The 21,618-nt window shown below is 41.7% G+C and overlaps 1 protein-coding gene across 1 annotated transcript; it reads right to left on the bottom strand.

The window, feature by feature from the left end:
* Positions 1-36: 36 nt before the first annotated feature.
* LOC112576968 (GLIPR1-like protein 1) lies at positions 37-7,372 on the bottom strand. Its single transcript, XM_025259871.1, has 8 exons — positions 6,595-7,372; positions 5,375-5,531; positions 4,790-4,947; positions 4,332-4,461; positions 3,877-3,983; positions 1,334-1,443; positions 918-1,012; positions 37-296 (listed from the first exon to the last, which is right to left on the bottom strand). Exons 2-8 carry the CDS (start codon positions 5,529-5,531, stop codon positions 193-195), a joined length of 861 nt encoding a protein of 286 aa, XP_025115656.1. The 5' UTR covers positions 6,595-7,372; the 3' UTR covers positions 37-192.
* Positions 7,373-21,618: the final 14,246 nt, after the last annotated feature.

A 21,618-nucleotide genomic window follows, 5' to 3' on the forward strand; every position in this document is an offset into this window, starting at 1 on the left:
GTCCTGTTGGGAACAATCCAAACTTCTGAACAAATATTTTAGAAAAATATGAGTTTAATAAAAAAATTTAGGTATTTACAAATTTACAGTAGCATAGACCAGTAAGGAAGTCTATAAGAAAATAAGTTCTTAAAGCCATTAATGCCGCGTCTGAGCAGTGCTGGAAGATTCCAGTGATATTTCCGGAGGTTTTCAGAACATCATTTTAACAGCTACGAAGCCCAAGCTTAGTGCTTCACACAGAGTTATCCAAGAGTTGACATTGCCATCTGCCGCAGAAATCATGGGTTGTCGCGCTTGAAAAAAAGAAGCACACTTTGGTGAATAATGGAATATCTGTGGTGTCTTAATTTTTTCAAATAATTTAGCCACAGCTAATTTTTTTCTTTTGAGATACCGTTTTCACAGTTCTAGAATGAAAAAAATTATGTCCATATATATATATAAAATACCAAAAAATGGTAATCAAAGCAATACAGGAGAAAAAGAAAAATGTCAAAAACGTTTCTTTCAGATAAACAAAACAAACAAACAAAAAATGAGAGGGAGAGGAGGGAAGATGGAAAGGAAGACAGAAGAGGATGAGAATAAGTGCTAAGCCCCATTTGAGCAGGGAAGGTTATATCCCGACTGAACCGCAGGTCCTGACAGCAGGTGCCCCATACTCGGTAAACAGAGCATGCCCAAGACGAGAAGTGAACCCACGGCTCTTGATTCTTACTGTATTAGTGACAAGCTCTTTACCCTTCAACCATTGGAACAGCCAGGGACAGGAAAGCAGGCAGTGGGATGTTGCTACAGTGGGATTCTGACCTTTGTTTCCCTCACTAGAACTACTCAATGGCGCGTTGTCATTGATGATACGTGTAGAAACAATGAGTAGATGTATGGATGAATGGGGAAGGTACACTACTCACCACACAAACCATCGACACAGTAAGGCGCATCGTCGGGACACTCCGTGCAAGGTCCAGACCCCAGCTTATAAGGCTTCTGTCCAGCATAATTGCCACTACACAGAACAGGTCATGATGATCGTGAGATCAGAGTCAGCACTTGGAAAGTCTGCGAGGCAGGGTTACACATTTCTCTCAACTAAGCGCTACTCATTTTCTACTAATTTGTTTAGCAGTAAATATAGACTTAAAAAAATTGAAATAGAAAAGGGAGAGTTCTGAAAAATAAAAAAAATTTACTTAATAAATAAATAATTTTGTAGGAGGAAAAAATACTGGATAAAGGCGAGGATAATAGCATGAACGAATTTTGGATGTTGAGAAAAGGATTAATGTTCAGAGGCTAATCTCAGCCTCGTGAATAAGAAGTTTCTTACCCTGGTCCATAGTTGCAGACGACATAGTAGCCCTGATTAAAATTCACATTTCGAAGTGTGGAACAGTAAGTGACACCACAGCCCACTGCATACGATGATGCCCACACAACCTGTCAAGACGATCCCATACGTCAGTGCCTCGTTACGCATGATTAACGATGTAAACTGTTTTTCTCTGACTTCTTGGCGGAACTTCTTGTGGGCAAGTTTTAAAATGGTTTTGTCCGTGGGAGGGAAGGTAGGAGTACATGATGTTGACTTTTACAAGCATTCAGTTGTCTTTAATTGCTACCGCGAAACAGGGAGGAGATCACAGGCGGTGTCGACTACCCGAGCTTTAAAACTTCTTTCTCAGCCGTTGCTGTTGGCATTTAGAAAGCTGAGGTGAAACGGTTTGCAACTGAACATACTTTCAGGGTTAGGACCGACAATTGAATAAATTCTCCATAAAACAGAAAGAAAAATGAAGGAGAAAAAGATGAACCGCGGAAATGACACAAGGATAAGGACAACTGAACTTTAAAACTTTATTGGTTTCGTCTATCTGTCTTTATGTCTCTATATCTTACTTTACTCATAACGGATGACAATATTCAACATTTTCAGTTGATTTCCCTGGTGACCAAAATAGAGTAATCTGTGTTTGGTTGCAATGTTCTTACCTGTACAAATGAGCAACAATTCACACCCGTAACACAGAGCCCATCCACCATCTACAATAGCCGCCCCTAGGTCCCTGTTTGTCTGTTGGTGAGCACACAATGGACATTGTAGATCATGTTCATGCACATTCAGTCTCGTGCACCTCTTCACTCCAAGTGAAGATATAAAAAAGTGGGTGGACATGTGAACATCTTTAACAGTGTGTGTCTGATGTATCTGCCTAATCGTGTTCACATTACCAACACAAGACACTATGACATGCTCATGGGTCTCGCTGTTTTAGACTGGAATAAACATGTTGATAGAGATTCTACTTCAAACTACAACGAAATTCCAGCCTTGGATTTTATTGTGTATTTGCAGATGACTTCCTAGAAGTGTATGATGAGTAGCTGCCACGGAAGTGCAGGTAGTGGTAAGAAAATGGTGTAGTAGAAAGAACATCGAATTCAGTTCTCTTTATGTTTGTGTCATTTGCACTGTTTATCCTTCTCTCCTTTATATAATCTAGTTTGTGGAGAATACATTCACTCCTGACCCTGACAGTATGTTCAGATAGAAGTCGTTTCACCTCAGCGCTCAGACCCTACAGCAAGTACTGGTCGGGTGAGAGAGACGTTTTCTTGCCAGGCTAGTCGGCAGTGCCTGTGATGTCCACCCCGCCTATTGTCCGGGTAGTAATTGAAGACGACTGAACACCACATGTACTCCTACCTTTCCTAGTACAGACGATGCCATTCTCTTCTGTCGGACAGAAGAAGTTCCGCCTTTAGATGGATACATTAACATCTTTGTAGACTACATCCAGTGACAGGTTGGGACTATGTACTCATTCGACATACCCTTGTACCTTTCTGACTTCATGCTTCAGTAAAAAAAAAACAGAGGCTGGGTTCCTGTAAGTCCTACTTTTTTTCGGCCGAACTTCCAAATATTTTTTTTAGTGTGTATGGAAATGAGATCATGAAAATGGTGGGCAAGTGGGTTAGTCAGGCTAGAGGACTGGCCATTTTACTTCTTTTCAAGACTTTGCTTGACAGTTTTACGGGAACGTGTTGACTTATATCTCCCTTGCAGACCATTTGTTTATTTCCTGACCATCTGTTACATTAAGGTTTGATACACTGTAGGCTATGTGCAAGATTGAAGAAAAAGCATAATTATGGTTATTTATAACGACCATGGAAACACCTCCAGAAAGAAGCAAGTAGTCGATCATTAATTACTTCCCCTTGTCTTAAGATCCAAGAAAATATTTATTCAAATGACACACACTTCAGACTGGTGTTGACTTTATAATCTGTTAACAGGACACGATATTCTCTGAAAACTTCTCAGGATGGTCAAGAGGATTTCTGCGCTGAACAAGGAGAAACTGGATACAGATTCCTTCATCTGAGATGTGAACATCAAATGTTCTTTGTTTCTGTTCTCTGCTAAGTCGGATGCTGCAAGCCTATTTCTCTGTCGAACCGGTACGAGCATCAAAAAAGATTAACGAATAATTTGTGTCAGAGGAAAATTTAGCGAGATGTTGAACAGGAACGGATTTTTAACATTTGCAGAAGCGGATTTACCGAGAAGCTGCAAGAGTGTGAGGGTTACTGACAGCTGTGACAGCTGCACATTTACTCAGAAGTAGCAAGAGAGTGAGGGTTACTGACAGCTGTGACAGCTGCACATTTACTGTAGCAAGAGACTAAGGTTTACTGACAGCTGTACATTTACTGAGAAGTAGCAAGAGACTAAGGATTTCTGACAGCTGTGACAGCAGCACATTTACTGAGAAGTAGCAAGGGAGTGAGGGTTATTGACAGCTGTGACAGCTGCACATTTACTGAGAAGTACGGAGAATGGTAATATCAACTATCGTGTTTCACCTGAGTGTAATGGCCGCAGACACTTTTGCAGTCACCTGTCTCGTAATCGTACGCTATCTCCTCCTCATCATGCCAGCCGCGAAGAATAAAAACAGGATCGTAGGTATCTGCGATCAGAGTAACATTCAAAATGGTCGACGGTTTATGTGATAAGAAAAGATTGTCGTTCGTATTTGTGATATGAAACAATAATCTTATAGTCTTACCTATCAGTGATCACAGCAAAATGGTCAAATTGGTCGAATGCAACAGTGATCAGAACCCAACGGGGACTTCAAACTCTTATCTTAATAAACAAAATTATTGTCACTATCGTTGTCGTTATCATCATGGGTTAGACCTAGCCCAGACATGTCTTACGCCCATGGGCATAAACAGGAAGCAAACCCAGAGATTCAGCTCGTGTTTCCTCCCCAAACCCTTCCCAATCACACACAATCTCCCAATTCACTCACGCGTGGCAGCATAAAGGTTTTCGCCATTGTAGCTGAAGCCTGTCGGCACACCCGGGGTATCGCGGCGATGCTCGAAGTTGCATCCATCCGCCCAGTCCTGTGCCAGCTGCTCCAGCTTTGAGTTCCATTCCTGTTGCGGGTTAAAAAAAAAAAGAGCACAGGGCGGCCAGCGGTGTGAACATGTTCACAGGTCAAAAGGCTACTAAAGTCACTCACTTTCATGTAGCAGTAAAGTACCCTTCGTGTATAAATAACATGTTACTCTGGCTTTGATGTGAACAATCATTGTCTTGTAAATAAATAAATCAAACTAACTTAAGAACAATTAGAACAGATGGTTCACTTGTGTTTGAGCAGTGCAGTTGGTAGTTCCGACTGGTGGACAATCACAGCGTACAACATGGACAACAACGACGGTAACAAATGCGAAGACAGCGATAAAGAAGAAGACTACTCACCATCAGCCTCATATCCGACGCTTTCCGCAGTCGCCTGTCGTAGTTATGTATGTCCAGCAAAGCCTGCTTCTGTGTCTCGCTGAAGCCTCGAACCCCATTGTCAGATGTCTGGCGCCGCTGTCGGGGTCGGTCACCCTCCACGACTTTCTGCATTACACCTGCAAGGTTAAGCACAGGTGAGTGCAACTTCAATTGTTGTCACAAAGTTGCTGTTCACTAATCTAGCCTCTTTAACTAGTCATGTGCATGATCTTCCGTATGTGTGTTGGGAAATCTCCCACATGACCCTTACTGACCTCTTTAGCAAAACCCAGAAATTGGACTGTTTTTATTTCTATTCGCTTTTTGCTGGAATGTTTTAATTTGTTTGCTGTATAATGGCTTTGTTTTATTTTATTTGCTTCAGTCATTCTCTTGCATCCCATATCCCACTGTGGCTACAAGAACCAGCAGAAACTTCTGGTTGTGGAAAAGAAGGAGAAAGATGAAAGAAATATGTTGGCGACGAGAACAATAAAACTTTAAGACAAGTAGCAAACATGTTGGTGACAGAGAAATGTGACCGAGGAAGGTTGCAGTCAGCACCTGTTTCAAAATCCATCATTTCTGCGCGGTGTGAATCTTCCAGCGATGAGACCATTATGAACGACACTACGACCAGAAGACAGATGGTACACATTGTCCGGGGAGTTGTGATGAACAGCCGCACTTTGTTTCTTGCTGACAGTTCTTGCTGCGGCATCTGCAACAAGCTTTGATTTACTGTGCTACATGCTCATACATAAATATTGTCTTCACTGCCCTACACGTTCATACATAATCATGACTGACTGTCCAGCACGCTCATACATGAATACGCACAGACTGTCACGCACGTGCAGTGGGCTGGATGTCATTTGGGAAGTTCCTCGAGCAAATGACATAAGGTGTGACGTCAAAATAAGGTGACGACAAAAAGGTGACGACAAAAAGGAAGACGTTAAGAAAAAGGCTAGAGGAGAAAAAATGGCTGATCAGAGAAGGAGCACGGACGTGTGGTGGCCTTTGTTCTAGCCCCTGCATTAAAGGGTTACACCTGCTGACGGTTTCTGCTTTTATTTGAGTGCTGGACGGTTGTTGTTGTTGTCAGTCCAAAACCCCACCACTCGGTTACACACGCTTATATACAAAGTCTAGCATGCGCAATATTCACCCTCTCGCCTACGCTCGCAAGGATTTCAAACAACCAATGTGGAGATGTTCTCACCACGAGAAGTGTATAAGATGGATTGCAGTGGATTGCTCAGTCATTGTATACATGGTAGATATATATATGGCTATAACATCACTCAATACACGTCAGGCTACACGTTTTGATCCGACATACACTTTGCACAGGAAGTTTAGACTTTGACTTCCGCATCTTGGACTGTGAAGGGCAGCCCCGCCTCCCGGCTTCTAAGCCACTGGTAGCCTCAGGCTATCTCTCTCTTACAGTACTACATATGTACACAGCTGTTTTGTCAGAGAGAAACTATTGGGTTAATTTTATTGTACTAAAAACGAACCTGGTGATAAGCATTTGGTTGGGATCTTGTCGACGGATTCTGTCACCAAAACTGTCGGAGGCTTGACTTGTTGACCTCACAGTTCACTGGGGTTACTCCGGGTTCCCACACGTCACGCTTGGTTGGATCATTTTTGACAGAGTTGCCCTTACTGATGTACATGTATATGCATGGCTTAGATTACTGAATACTTTCCCTGCAAAATCTGTCGCTACCTGCTGTTGCTTATGAAGAGAGCGAGACAGGATATTAACTTACCTTTTCAAAGCCTGTGGTGCGTCAGGATCGTGTCCGTGTCACACTCATAGCCTTAAACATGTTTAGCAAAGGCCCTCAGCCCCGTCATGACAAAGACCCGATCAGTCTGAACCACTACACCGACAATACACAACAAACTTCTGATTTCTCAGATGAGACTGAGTGGCGAACCACTAGTAGACATGGTGAGCACGGAAGTAGCTGTGTCCAGCTGCTTGAAGTTGGCAACACAGTCGCCAACAGACTTGGAAAGGAGGCCACCAGCAACAATGAGACTAATAACTCGAGTGCTGGGCAGTTAATTATACACAGAGTCGTTGACCCTAGTCCGTCCTGTTCGGTATCCTTCCTCCCAGCCTTACAAGCAAGCGTGGTCCTTGTGCAGATTACCACGTCCTTCCCGATCTTCCCACCAAAGAGATCACAGATAATACTTCCAAGAGATCCAAGGTGTGGCTTCCCGTGTCTGTGGCGGTTTGAGTTTCCCCTTAGTCAAAGCTATTTTTAGCTCACTTTAGTCATCGCTGATAGGTTCCTGTTCCGCTTGGTTGACAACAGTACGAACGTGGAGACATATCCCAGAGGCTGTGAACAGCTGCGTCGCAAAATAATTTCATCCAAAAACAAGCAAGGAAATCAGACCTTTGTCTTGTCACTCGAGTGTGTCAACAGCCATCTGTCACTGGTGCAGCATTGTGCTGCATGTCTTAAGCACACAATGTGCGTGACTCGCAATGCCGACCTCTGTAAATCAGGTTAGGGCTATTTTTGGGGCCTGTTATGTTTGTATTGCAGCATGCAGTACACAGAGAGGTCGGTGTGTAAGAACATGACAGTGTAAATTAATGGCGTGAAGCGTGTAGCGAATAAAGAGCTTCCGGTGTCGCGTGCTCAGTGTCCGGTTTGCTGGCAGGCACGAAGGCTAAGCAACAGGTTCTCTCATTGGCTGCTGTTTTTACAACTCGAGGTCTGATTGGATTGATTGTGTGTGTGGTTGTTGACAGTCATTTACACTTCGCCTTACCTGACGAAAGACGTGGTTAAAAAGGGAAATTAAAGCGAGGTTTATTTTCCTTTTTACATGAATATGCAAATGTGTTTTTTTTTTCAGCTGGACCTGAAGGCCTGTGTATGCAAATGTTCATTTTAGACTTTGTTCATGCTGTCTGCATTGTTGTCTGAACTGTAGTGACTGCATCTATACTCACGGCATTCCCCTTGAAACACAAAGAACCCTGCTTTGAGACCCTGTTTCATATGTCTGTGTGTTTATATTTCAAGCGTCTTGAGTCTGGTTGATGTTAGAAAAGGCGCTATACAAATGTGCTCGTTATTATTATTGTTATTGATATTAAAAATACCATAGAGTATGGTAATCTAGAAATATGTAACCTAACAAGAAATATAAACAGGTTTATTTACAAACAACTGGTGTGGCATGCAGATATATTTTTATTACAAGTACTTAAAATCGCTCGAATTTCACCCCCAACACAGATGTAGACAGATAAAGGTGTTGGTGCATAAAAGTACTTACAGAGCGAGAGACTCCTGTAAACTGATTGCATTTAGAGGCTGTACCTCTATGTCACATATATCACACTCTAGCTGAGTGCACGACCGCAGTTCGAATGGCTTTCAATGCTACGAACACTTGGATTAAATTTGATGGTCAAATTATTCACAGTACGAGCGTGTGTGTGCGTGTGTATGAATAGTAAGAATAAAGGAGATTATCGTTTCATTTGTACCCTTCTGGCGCGCCCAAGAAAGAAAAGAAATGGTAAAGACGTGAATCTTATTTTTTTAAACTTCATCATTATCCAAAGCACATCACACAAGACAATTTATCATTGCCGTTATTAATTTCAGGAAATTCATGAGCTAAAATCTTATGCAGTGATATGCATTTGGATGTAAAGTGAAACTAAATGAGCGACAGTGTCCCCAAGTAGGTGGGGAGGAGGGGTAGGGAGGAAAGCTTGAGATCAACGTGTAACTCCCTCTGTAAACAGTGAACACGGGTGTATCGAGAGAGTGGGACTCACAAAGGATATATAAAACAATCAAAACACATCTAAAAGAATAACCCTGGCATGTAAAACATTGTGTCGGAAGGTTTTATTTTTAAGTTCCTGTGCATTTCGCACAGTCATAGTGATGCTCGCTCTGGTCAGCTTAGGAAACACACGGGCTCAATGAACAGTGTGCAGGTAGTTTTTTTCGTGCATCCCATGCAGTCCAGTCAATGTATACCCCGGGTGTCAGGCCAAAGTGAGTATTTATACAACTTCCGTCGCTCACCCCACCTCCACCCCAAAGAAGAAGAGACCTCATCGCAATAAATCTCTATGAAAGCAGCATGTGCTATGACAAAACCACCTTGCAGGTGCATGGGCGCACCTATGTCGTCTCCCTCTCTTCGCATTTCATTTTCCATATATGCGAGGGCAAACACCGTTCACAATCCCTACACTCCGCCAAGTTGAATAGTGTAGGCTGAAGTATTTTCAGATAACGAAATTGTTTTGCAATTCTTTAGCGCTCGTGGTTTCTGTCTTGGGTTGTTTTTTATTTTTTATTAATATTTTTTTTTTTTGGTGTTTAAAAAAAAAATACAACCACCGTCGTCTGCCTGTTGACAACAGGTTTTAATCAGCTTCCTGCATTACGCACAGCCAAAACACATCGCCTGCCTTCACACACACAATTGTAATATACCGACAACTGTTTGAATAAGCAAAATGTACGTGAATCTACCGGTCTCACAAGCATACCTTTAATTGGTGGAGATGCATCTCGATTTATGACCGATGTAGGTTTAAGAGTTTGTAGATACGGTGGGGAGGGGGAGAAAACGGAATATGAAGTCATATTCTCGGAAAAAAAAATTAATTTCAATCTTTAAAAATAGACCATATAAGATTACTGCTCAACAATATTTCTGAGACTACAATGATGTGAGTCGTCACGTGAAAGACGAAGATTTTCCACAGCGACTGTCCGAGGCTGGAAAACTCAGAACTAAAGGCTCGTAACTCTTCTAAAGACCCTGTCGAAGCAACACTTCATAGGTTGTCTCCCTTGAATACTTTCTTCTTGTTTTGCAATTCAGCCACAAAAAAGTGTTTTCTAAACATTTTGCAATTTGTATTACTAGCACAAGTATTTTTCTGTAACGAGAGAATAAGAATCAAGTTTGTTTCTGTCTACGATTCCACTCGGTAAAACATTATCTCGGAATTTCCAGGGAGATGTGTTAATGATGCCAAGTTATTTATCTTGAATACATTGTATATCACCTGGGTTTTCGTAGGCACATTCACTGCTTTCTGCTGATTCTAGTTCTGCCTTCAATACAGAACAACAAGTTTGTATTGGTTACGAGAATTTTCTGTAATTAAATGTAGGTAAGGGTAAAGAGATGAGCATAGACCTTATCAAAATAAATGAAGGTTTTGTTGTTCCAAGCATGATGAAGCTTAATTATTTAAGATTGCTGGCTCCTTCCGGTACCTAGGCATTGTTTTTGACTGCGGGCTGCAATGGGAATTAAAGACTAATCTGTTAAGGTTGTTGGAAAAAATTATATAAAATAATTGCGTGTTCTATGTCTGGCATTTTTTTTTTTACTTTTGTTTTTGTAATTTTTGTAACCGAGAAAACTTACCAAGCTATCATAGCTTATTGGGATTAATAAAAATCGTCAGTTTTTCACTTTCATTCATTTGTTAATACATCTAAAGACACAAACATAAGTACAGGAAGAAACACAGATCACAAGCATTTACGTATGCGCGTGCACGTACAAAGACCCACACAAACGTGCGCACATACACGCATGCGCGCGCTACTTTTCTCATTAGCATCCTTCACCATTCTTAAATTATATAAGGGTGAACGACAAATGCAGAACAGCAGCTGATCACCAGGATTTCTATGTCTCCCTCCTCCTCTCCATCCACGCCATGCCACGGTGTGCCAAGTGGTCACGTGCAGGCCACATGTGCCGCGTCCCGCTCTCTGACCCTGGTGTCACGACACGTCACCTCGCGCGGTGTCAGTGCAGTTCAATGAATTGTTCTTTTGTTCGTCGCCGCAACGTCCTCAGCGCGATCGTCAGGTTTTGTTCTGAGTGGCATTTGAAAATGGCGACCAGCAGGCCGTTCCTTTCCCTAGGGCTCGCAGCTCGCTCCCGTCCGTGTTTTTGTATTTACCGTGCTAAGAACGTTTGGCGGTTGTGATGCGGTCTGGCTCCTCCCATCCTCATCGCCCCTTTCCCCTTCCTTGTCTCGTCTTGCATTTTCTTTGATGACGTCAGTGAACAAGATAGGGCTGAGGTGTTTTCAATACCCCGGTTAGGAAGTGACAGCGACAAAAGAAAACTAAAAGTGGATGATACCGATACTAACAAGAAATAATTATCTACTTGCTAGCTTGTCAGCTTGTAATGGACGGTTACGTGGGCCCTGTGCGCAATGTCTGACTATTGCACTCTGTCATCTAGCATTCTCCCACACACCTATTACAACAGATTCAATAACAAGGTTTCAAACTTAATGATAAGAATATAATTAACAGAGTGCATATATATATTTACAAGAAGATAGTTCACAAGCATTCCATAGGTAATCTCAAACTTAGCTTTCTGGCTTTTTCGCTATGGTGCTGGTCGCTGATGCATCCAATATTCACAAGTTAAAGTTCACAACTCAGTATAATTCAGAGTCCCGTGGGTCTTTTACGTCCTTTCTCCCGACGGACTTTCTGTCGGCCGATATCCACCTCGCCACCCAGAAAAGTGAAGTTCTTTCCACTCCTCCCTACTTTGTTCGTTTCCTGTGGGGTTTTACCCCGCCGAGGAGGGTGGCCCGAAATCACTACCAGAAGGCGTGGAACAATTATCTCCCCTGGCCGTACGTCACGCGCGGCCGTCCACGTCAGGTGCTCGGACGAAGTTGACACCGACACTGGACACCGGTGTAGCAATATGAATCGTTGAGCCATATGAATCGTTGAAGCGAGGCATTCGAAGAGAATGTACTGAACCTAACAAGAAATAAAATACTAAAAAGTTAAATTTAACAGTTGATAAACAAATGAAACGTTTAGGTTCAAATTATTATAGCTTGCAAGTGATGTGGATAGTGGACTATTTTTGTTTGATATCCCTGCGCGAGTGGGTGTTTGATCGTCTGCTAAAGAGTAAATACACGTCAAATTTAAATAAAAACAACATGAAAAAGCTAAACACATACAACTCACGCTTTATTATTGGTTTTGATTTAGTAAAATACCACGAAAATGTCTGCTAATTCATTCAACAACCCTAGAAGATCCATAGTTTCTACGCATGAGCATGCCTCGCTTCAACGATTCATATTGCTCAACGATTCATCCCGCTACACCGGCAGCGAGATGGTTGTCGCGCTAGCCAGGGGAGATGTGCCAGCTTGGCCCGCACATGATGTTTTGTCCCTGTTTTAACTACAGAATCGACCATTTGTCCTAACCAAGCAACCAACACACTAAACACCTCAACAAAAAGACAATGGGTAGAAATACATTTTCTACATCACTCCTCTCACTCTTCCCTCTGTCAACCCAGCTGGGGATGACATTTACTTTAGTTATCTTTACTTTCAGATGCTTGTTCGAGAGGTGATCATCAGCTCCGGAACTGTGCTGGTCTTTGTTCTTTGATGTCATTCGTGGATGGAAGGTGATGAAGAAAGCAAGATGACGATAAGTTTGATAAGTACAGTCCGTAAAAAGGGAAAAGGGATGTTTTAGTATTTGACAAAATACAATCGTGACAGAAAATAGTGCACTCGGGAGCTTTGAAGCTTCAAGACTTTGCCTGGTTAAAGACGGCCTATGTCTTTTTGGGTGCAGACACCCTTAAACTCCTTCAGCGCCCAGTGCAGGAGTCGCGACAGCTCAGCAGTATCAGCATCCGAGATTCCGAGGGCCACTCCACTCCCTCACCCCACCCCACCCCACCTTTCCATCAACAGTTCAGTGCAGGACATTGTTTTTTATTTATTTCTTCTCAAAACACAAAGGTTTCATTTATGAAATTATCAAATTTCATCCCAGAGTGCCCCTTGTGCAAAACTGCCGCAGGGAAGCAACTCCCTTCTTGACGGGCGGGATTGTCTTCCTTGGTGCGCTTTGTGTTGTCTGCGGGTCCGGGTACAACAAAGTGTATACTTCAGTCTGTGCTGCCTGTGTCAGGGGGCTGCTTGACTTGGGGACTTGAGCGGTGCGTGAGAGAGACGGAAAAGCTCAGAACACTCGGTGCAATGGCCTCGAGGATGGAAACATACGAAGGGGGAAAGAACAGAGAGGACTGAGAGAGAGAGAGGGAGGGAATGTACCTGCTTGTCTGATTACGTGTTTGAGTGTTCGTGTGTTTGTGACTGCAAGACGAAATGTTGGGTGATTAAATGATAATTTCACAATGGATAATTTAAAGTCACACACGTGCTCTACTTACTTTACCGGTTCACATGTTTATATAGTCTCTCTTGAAACAAGAGCCTCGGGCTGTAGATAAGAATACAAGAAACAGGCAGACATGATTATGATGTGTACGACGGTGATTGATATATATATATGACGATGATGACCTTTATTTGTGTAAATATTTATCACACAAGCTGTACAGAACATTCTGGTAAAAGTAAAAATGCTTGAAGAGTTTTTTTTAAATATAAACTGTAACTAAAAATAAACGAGTTATAAAACGAATAGTAACGTACAAAAATCTAAGAGACATTAAATGATCTTTTCAAATTTTATCACAAATTAGACATTGCTAATGACTTTTTACTCCCTCCGAAAAAGACAACATGTAATTTCTAAGGTAATGACTCCATAATTTGCTCTTCCCCTCTCTGTAAACTACTGACTTCTCTGTCAGCTATTTCGCTGTTCATTCCTCACAACAAGTCTGCAGGGAGAGAGATGGAGGGGGAAGATAAAAGACTGACCGCCCAGGTGCAATGGGGGAAGACTATGAGACAGCACTCATAAACTATCAAAGTATTGCACACAGCAAACTTGTCAACAGTTGGAGATTCAACTTAAAGGCACACGAGGGACATCTCATGGTATGAGCAAGTGACAGACATCAGTAGCTCTGACCACTAAGACTGGCTCATGTCGGGTCTGTGACTGTTACAATTCTTACAAGAGAGACAACCATGAAAGTTTAATGAGTCCAGGCATGTATGGCATCTAGTTGCAAGACTTCTGGAAAAAAAAGTCCTCGGTTGTGTGGCACTTCGGCGATGTCTCACCAAGCCAGTGCGTACTCACCCACCTGGCTCCACCTCTCTCTTCACAGTCAGAGAAGAAGGCGGCCAGGTCTCAAGGTCCTTGTTATCGTTATCAAGCTGCTTTCTTTGGCTGGCAGAACGTGCGAGTTGCCTCTCGCAGGCTCCCTGTCTTCAAAAGAGTGCTGCCCCCTGGAGGCAAGCTCCTGCGCTCACTTGCTGTTGACTTTTGGCTGGTCTCTGTGTCGGCGGCGTAACAAAAGTTGTTGTGTTAGTTCCCTGCCCTGCAGGTGTTTGGCTAGCTGCGGTCTCCACCGGCGAACCTATGTATCCACCCTGGCTGGCAGGCTGCTGTCGTCAACTTAGAAGCTTACCTGATACTTATTTCATGCTCGAGTAGTCATATTTATTTTATTCACACATCGTACATGCATCACGTTTATTCAATACATCTTTCTGAGTTAAAATAATTTGTATTAAAACACAATATGTTTCCACGTTTGCGCACAGATGACAGCAAATATATATATACTATGTAAATACTAAATACTTTAGTTGTGTTTGCATGCCACTGTTCTGACAGTTTTCCCGAGTTTGTGGCCCGTTGTTATCTTCTTTGTCATCTAACGGTCGCAAACGTCGTATCTGCGTCATTTCTTTTTTTCCTCTTTGCTAGATTAACCGTCCAGTTCCCTGCAGGTGTTCAACGTTTTCTGCTCTACAGTTCGTTTTCCTGGCCGACATTTTCCCCACTGCTTTAGATTCTGGATTTATGTAAGTCAACAAGCATAGACTTGACCCTCTGACCTCTTGTAATAATCCTAATAATCCTGCCGCCTGCTTCTTCATTGTCACTGCGTTGATGCGACCTCCATGAGTCACGTGTGGGCCAAAAATGGACAATTATACAAGTTGTCACCACCACCACCACCACCACCACCACCACCACCACCACCACCACCACCACCACACCACCACCACCACCACCACCACCACCACCACCAATATTACTACTACTACAAATCACAGCCACAAGTCAAAAGACTGTCAGAGAAGAAGAAAATGCTAGAAATGGATATTTTGGTGGTAATACTCAGCAGTAGTGACTGCAGCAACACTGATGGCGTTCAACTTTTCAGCATAAGAACACAATGAGCTTTTAGTTTTGAGATGACGACGACGACAACAACGAGACGATGATGATTATCTGCGTGTTTATTTATTTATTTTTGTATAGCGCTTTGAGCTAGCCTTTGAAGGTGGGGTATGGCTATAAAAGAACATACCCTTCCTATCACAGGAAACAATAAACTTCAATGTACTTCCTGTCCTTTCCTCACATGTAACCACATCATAGAGGTAAATTGAGCTATATATAATAAATACAATATATAGGTATATACAGCACCTAAAAGAGGTTAATCAATATAAAGGGCAGGTAAGAACAATGACACAGACAAAGAAATGTAGAGAAAATAATATAAACGTGAAAAAAATTTGTAAAATTTTAAAAAATACATAAAATTAAAATAAAAATAAAATAAAAGGACAAAACAAAAGCTTTTAAAACGAGACATTAAAAGTTTCACGAGAAGAGGACAGAAAGCTATCGGACCAATCAGTTTGATAATAAACTCGACGACTAAACGATCTCTGACGAAAACTGAAGGATGCATGGAAAGGGAGATTTGCAAGAAAAAAAAAAAGAAAAGAAAAGAAAAAGATGGGGAGAACAAGAAGAAAGAAATTTCATTCACAAAAAATCTTGCTCAATGATCTTTATGAAAGTTCTAACCCTGATTTTTATCAGCCAGAAAGGTGAGTGCGCACTGGAAAGCTGGCCAGGCGCTTCCACACGAAAACAGCAGCAGCACCTCTCTTCCTTTGTCGCATCCTGCCCATCTCTTTGATGTCGCGCCGCGCACGCCAAGGTGCAGCCTCCTTCCTTCTTTCGCAGGAGTTTGCTCTTCATCCCCAAACAGATCGCCATCGCAATGATGAAAAGACTGGTCCAGACCGCAACAGCTACGATTGACAGTTACTGCCAGAGTACTCCTTCATCGAAAATAACCCAAGTAGTGCTCTTACCTACAAGATGCTTGTTAACCTTTCACTTCAGAGGACTTTGAAATTTTTAGTTTTAAAATTAAATATAGCAAACTGCTGTAACACAATGTTGATGTCTTTATTTATTTTTAAATCATTAATTAATTGATTCATTGACTGCGTAGTGACTGCGCTATGTTTCCACCGGCTGTCACTCCAATCAGTTGGTCTCCCATCTTTCTATCTGGGGTATTTTTTTATTTTATTTTATTTTTTTGATGTCTCCAAACCGCTTTTTCTTGGACCACTTTTTCTGACTGCTTTTGTTTTTACTGATTTTTCTCGAAATATGTTTTGCTTTCCAGCCTCCCTGCTCCATGTCTTCCTGTTCCATACTTGATGACATCTTCGATGGCATGAGACCCAAGCAAATCATCCAGTTGTTCATATTTGCCTAGATTATCTAATCACTCACATGTAACAGCTTAACGATGAATGGCTCATCTTCTAAAATACAGCCTAGCATGTGATGCAAAAAAAAAAAAAAAGAAAAAAAAAAGAAATAATAGTGCACCACGTATATTAAATGTTAAAGGACTAGTGGGGTGCAATTTTTTTTCGAAGGATTATGTAAAGATCAGTGCAAGATACTATTCTTTCAAATCATGAGGACACGTTTAGCTACAGATACATCTAATTAGCATGTATTTCCAGCTCTCTTATTGGTTGAATCCTTCACCACGTATAATTTTCGTGTTGTTGCCATTGACCATATGCACGGTGTTGTAAAAAACAGAACAGTTTTCTTTAATCACAGCAAAGAATGACTAACAATTTCAAGCAATATGGAGATAAATGGGGAGCAGGCCGAGCGATTAATTACAGTCTGATAAAATATTAAAGCTCTTTGCTTCTGCTCAGTTCAGATAAATTACCAGAAAACAATGTTCAATTTGGCGACAATACTTTTACAGGACATCGCCCGCATAGCCCATCACGTGAACGGGGGGAGGCCGGGGGAGCCCGCACGCTGTCTGCCCGTGTTAGTATGGTAAGCACTGGCGCCAGAACACAGCCAACATTTATAAACACACTCGCCTGAACCGGAAGTCGAAAAGTGCGGAAGTGACGTTCAAGATCCGGGAACCCGGATGATACACGCAGACATGCAGGGCAATCGCCTTTGAAGATTACCGCATCTCATATTTAATACTGTACACGTGTGTGAGTGATGAGTGGCTCGTCTGAAACATCGGGGATTCATTCCATCTCTGAAGTTCACACACGGTGAAGGGTAGGAGGGTGGCTGTGGGGGGAGAGGTTGGGGGCCGGGGTGAATTCGAGAGGTCTCCGACTGCAGGCGAGTGTTGGCAGCGCGCGCCAGAGAGAGAGAGGAGCCTCCCGATCTCCGTGGGTCTGTGAGTGTTGCGTGTGGGCCCGCAGCCCGTGTATTAGTTCTTTATGTGTTTTTTAATAGTTAATGACTTAAACCTGGCCCTGCACGAGATTCTGACTTCCCTCACTCCGCCACGCCAGACACGCTCTCGCCTGACTTCCAGCCTCAAGGGGAGACTACGCTGGGCAACATGTAAAGAAAAGACAAACCCAGATGAAGAAAGATAACAAAAAGATAACGTACATTGAGACAATGACCACCTGCTTCATGTTACCTCCCTCTCTCGCATGCTGACAGAACTAAGACGCACTGTTTACATCACAACGAAGCATTTGCAACTGGCGGTTTATGTTCTAATTAGCTCAAGATGAAACTGTTTTTCGGAATTAATAATAGCAAGAATATCAAGAAAACGGGATGTCATACAGCGGAATTTCAGAAATACAGTGAAAATGACAAAAGAACGGTAAGAACTAAAAAGAATGAAAATAAAGAATCATGTAAGAAGGTAAATGACAGCGCGAGCACGCACTCCCCAAGGGAGAAACAATACATGAAGAGTGACGCTGATTTGAAATACTCCAACAATGAAACAAAAGGAATGAACAGAAACAACAAACAAACAAATAAACAGCCCAGCAAATTTTTTTTCTACCTGTCAAAGCACAGAACAGCAGGAAGTAGTCTGCCCATGCTCTGCTCGTGGCAGATGGACACACGTCATCACAGCAACCGGAAGTCACCAGCATTTAAATGTTTTATTATGTACACGAGTACGCATGCGCGCAAACACACGTATTCAGGTACTTACACTTCCACGTCCCGCCCATTCCTTAGCATTCTGTGATGTTTTTAAGAATGACAGAACCAGTGACAAACCTGGAAATTAATTTAACCTCTTTAATAATTAACAAATTAATAATTAATTATTGTATATGAATGAAAATAAAATAAATAAAATTTACAATAAATGTTTTTTTTTTTTAAAAATTCATTTAAAAAGCTATTTTACGGTCCGCTGAAAGCCGACATTTTGTCTTCTTTTTTTATCGTCACTCTGTTTTGACGTCACCTTATTTTGACGTCACCTTATTTTGGCGTCATACCACCTTCTATCTTTTGTGAAGTGCCTTGAGCTGTCCACGTGCCAGGATAAGGTGCTGTACAAGAAGAACACATTATTATTATTATTATTATTATTATTATTATTATTATTATTATTATTATTATTATTATTATTATTATAATATTACAAAAGTTGACACAAGAGTATCTCTGAGCAGAAAAGTTTGAAAAGAAAAGTCTATTCAAACACTCGTGTGAGATGAGATTACAATCAACTAGTGGTCTCTGTCGTGGCTGAAACACAAAAACTGTTGTGATTGATGTTTAGCTGCGATGCTTGCTGGGAAAACATGTGAATTTCTTTCTGCTTTACTTGTAAGTGTGATGTTCACTGGCAGGACACATGAACAGCTGTGGCTGCTTTTCGCTAGAGCTGTCAATGAGAAATCATCATTTTTATCTTCACTGTCCTCGGCAGCTGTCTGCAGGACTGGCTGTTGTTTTCGTCATTACACAACCTGAGTTCCTGGTTCACAATAAAGGACCAACCACTGTCGCTCTCCCCCTAAGCCACACCAGCAAACACATAATTTATAATCATTTTTTTTATTCATGTGTGAATTCCTCTTTCAGCTGCATACTCACAATCGTCTTTCTTTATTTACTACAAAAATATTAATGGACTATAAAAATTACATAATGACATTAATTTACAGTCTTTTTAGTTTCTTCCTATCAGATGTGGCTCCTTTTTTGTGCTCACTTCTTTACTGCGAGGAAACATAAACATTAGATTGATTTAGTGCATTCTATCTCATAGAAAGAAAAATACGAGCACAAAAAAATAAATCTTTGTAAACAGTTGGATATGCTGATAAAGAAAAGAAAAGCAAAAGAAAAAGAAAAGAAAAAGACTGATGTTTGCATTTTTCGTTTCGACACTAAGTACACATAAGATTCGAAAATATGAAGACTGTCAACATTCTCAATTCATTTGACACAGACATACTATGCTGTTAAAAACAAATGGGAAAAAAATGAGAAGAGTAAAATGTCATAAGAAAGTTAATTTCGCAAAATTTATTTCAAAACTGGAGAAAAAATATCAGACATCGCGATGGATATAGTAAGAGAGTGATACTCAATATTTCAAAGAATGTTACAAAGGGTTACACAGAGAAGACTATCAAAGAATGTTAGTGAAAGCGTTACACGAAAAAAAAAAAAAAAAAATCAAGATGGGTACAGTGAGATAGCACACCCCGGGTGCTGGAAGCTCGGGAAGTATCTACTTTCAGCTTGGGGTGCGCAGTGGTATCTTGTTGCTTTTACAGCAAGATCAGATGCGGCCCTCGATACTTCTTGCCCCTCCGTTGCTGTGCCTCCTACTAACGTCCTTCGTGAAAGGTTTCCGCTCGAGTGTTTGCCCGGCGAGTCCACTCCCTTCACCACCAGGTGTCGCCAGCGGTTGCAGCCAACACGCGCGCCTTCTATCGCGCAAATCAAAGGGAAGTATGCAAGCCTGTTCACTTTGCCCATTGTGTCGCTTTAGATGGCCTCTCGATAATTGCCTTCCTCCCCTCCACATCAAAAAGTCCCGCCCCCCTCTCGCGAGGTTTTGTCTCGTGATGGCGACGTTAAAGGGGCGGTGAAGACAACTGGGCGGCGTCAACATCCCCTTTACTCACCAGCTTATTAGACAGCAAGTATGAATTAATATCCAGCGAATTAAACACATTACATGGTGAAACGTAAGAAATGGTGACATAATAACAGTTGCTGCCCTTAGAGTGAGATATTTACCTGCCGCGGGATCCAATGAGAATCGAACCCACTCATTTGTAAGCAGAGTCTTATACAGCAATTACATGTAATAGAAATACAGTGAGTGTATGAGTGTCGGTTTATGATTTTTGACATTTCTGCATATTTTTCTAGATTGTATATTGAGGAAAACACGAGAAAGAGGGGATGATGCATGTTATTCTTGTATGTTTATTTACTGGACTGATGGAAAGGCTGATGAGGGGTTATGTATTTATATCTTTTGCATAAATTCCAGAACAAAAAGGACCAATTAATCGCCCAAATCTAAGGGCCGAATTCGGAAAATTGTCAACCTTATTTATCAGTAAAATTTTTTACAGCTTTTTCTGGAGTAGAAAGCGTGTGGGAATAGGTTAAAATATTTTACAATAAATAACTGAACAACATTGGGTCAGCATGACGCATCTTAAACGTTTCCCGATTCCATCAGTTGAACTGTCATTGGGTAGACCGGCTATTTCACAAAAATGATGTGCAGCCAGAATGTTCGCAGCTGTTCTTTCAAATATGCTAAATCCTTCCTACCTCAGGCCATGAATTAAGGTAAAGAACATCAGGCCGGCCATTCAACCAGCCACCAACATGGCGACTCGGGCAGTCTCGCCTACTCCATGCGCCATGGTCTGGGTAAGTAAACAGTCTTGGAAATGAGAGCCCTTCGTTAAAAATATTCAACAATATCGCAAAACACCTGCTGACAATCAGCGACAGAAGGATGCGCATGAATACTTAACTGGCTGTGATGCCGCCTGACCACTCACAGCTACTTACCTACAGACACAGTGCAACCCTCGTGTTGGAGCCATCGCTCTCAGTGCCAGCCAAGACCAAGGAATCAGAAAGATATGAGAGAATTTTGTGCCCTTTGTAAAACCCTCACAAGGTTCTCGTTTTTTTCAAATGTCCTTGTCGTTGATCAATTCCAAACAACTGGCAGATGTTTGTTCAGCGGTGAACTTTCATCAAAAGTCACTCTCAGCAGAAGTGGAAAAAAGTCCAAGCGACCAAATGAAAAAAAAAACAAAACCTGCTGAATATTATTTGATTAAGAAATAGTTTTACAGAAGCAGCTTTGCATTGTACATCGAATTTTTTTCAGCATCACTTAATTGTTTCTCTGGACTTTGATAAAACAGAAACAGTACTTGGAGCCTGACATGGATCACTGATGATCCGCAACTGTCGTATTTTCTGATTCACAGAAAAGTTCAGATGGTTATGTGGGTAAAAATAATGAACATTTATTTCCTACTTTTCCGACGATTTGCTCAAAGAGCGTTACAGAAATGATATACAGACGAAAGCTGAATCACCAGCACTCGCCCATGTTCACACATAACAGACACGTTCACTTCTACAACAGAAATACCCGTTCATACACGAAGTGAACACACGTTAGGTATGCTAACG

Source organism: Pomacea canaliculata, linkage group LG12, assembly GCF_003073045.1.
Source record: "Pomacea canaliculata isolate SZHN2017 linkage group LG12, ASM307304v1, whole genome shotgun sequence".
NCBI classification, from domain to species: domain Eukaryota; kingdom Metazoa; phylum Mollusca; class Gastropoda; order Architaenioglossa; family Ampullariidae; genus Pomacea; species Pomacea canaliculata.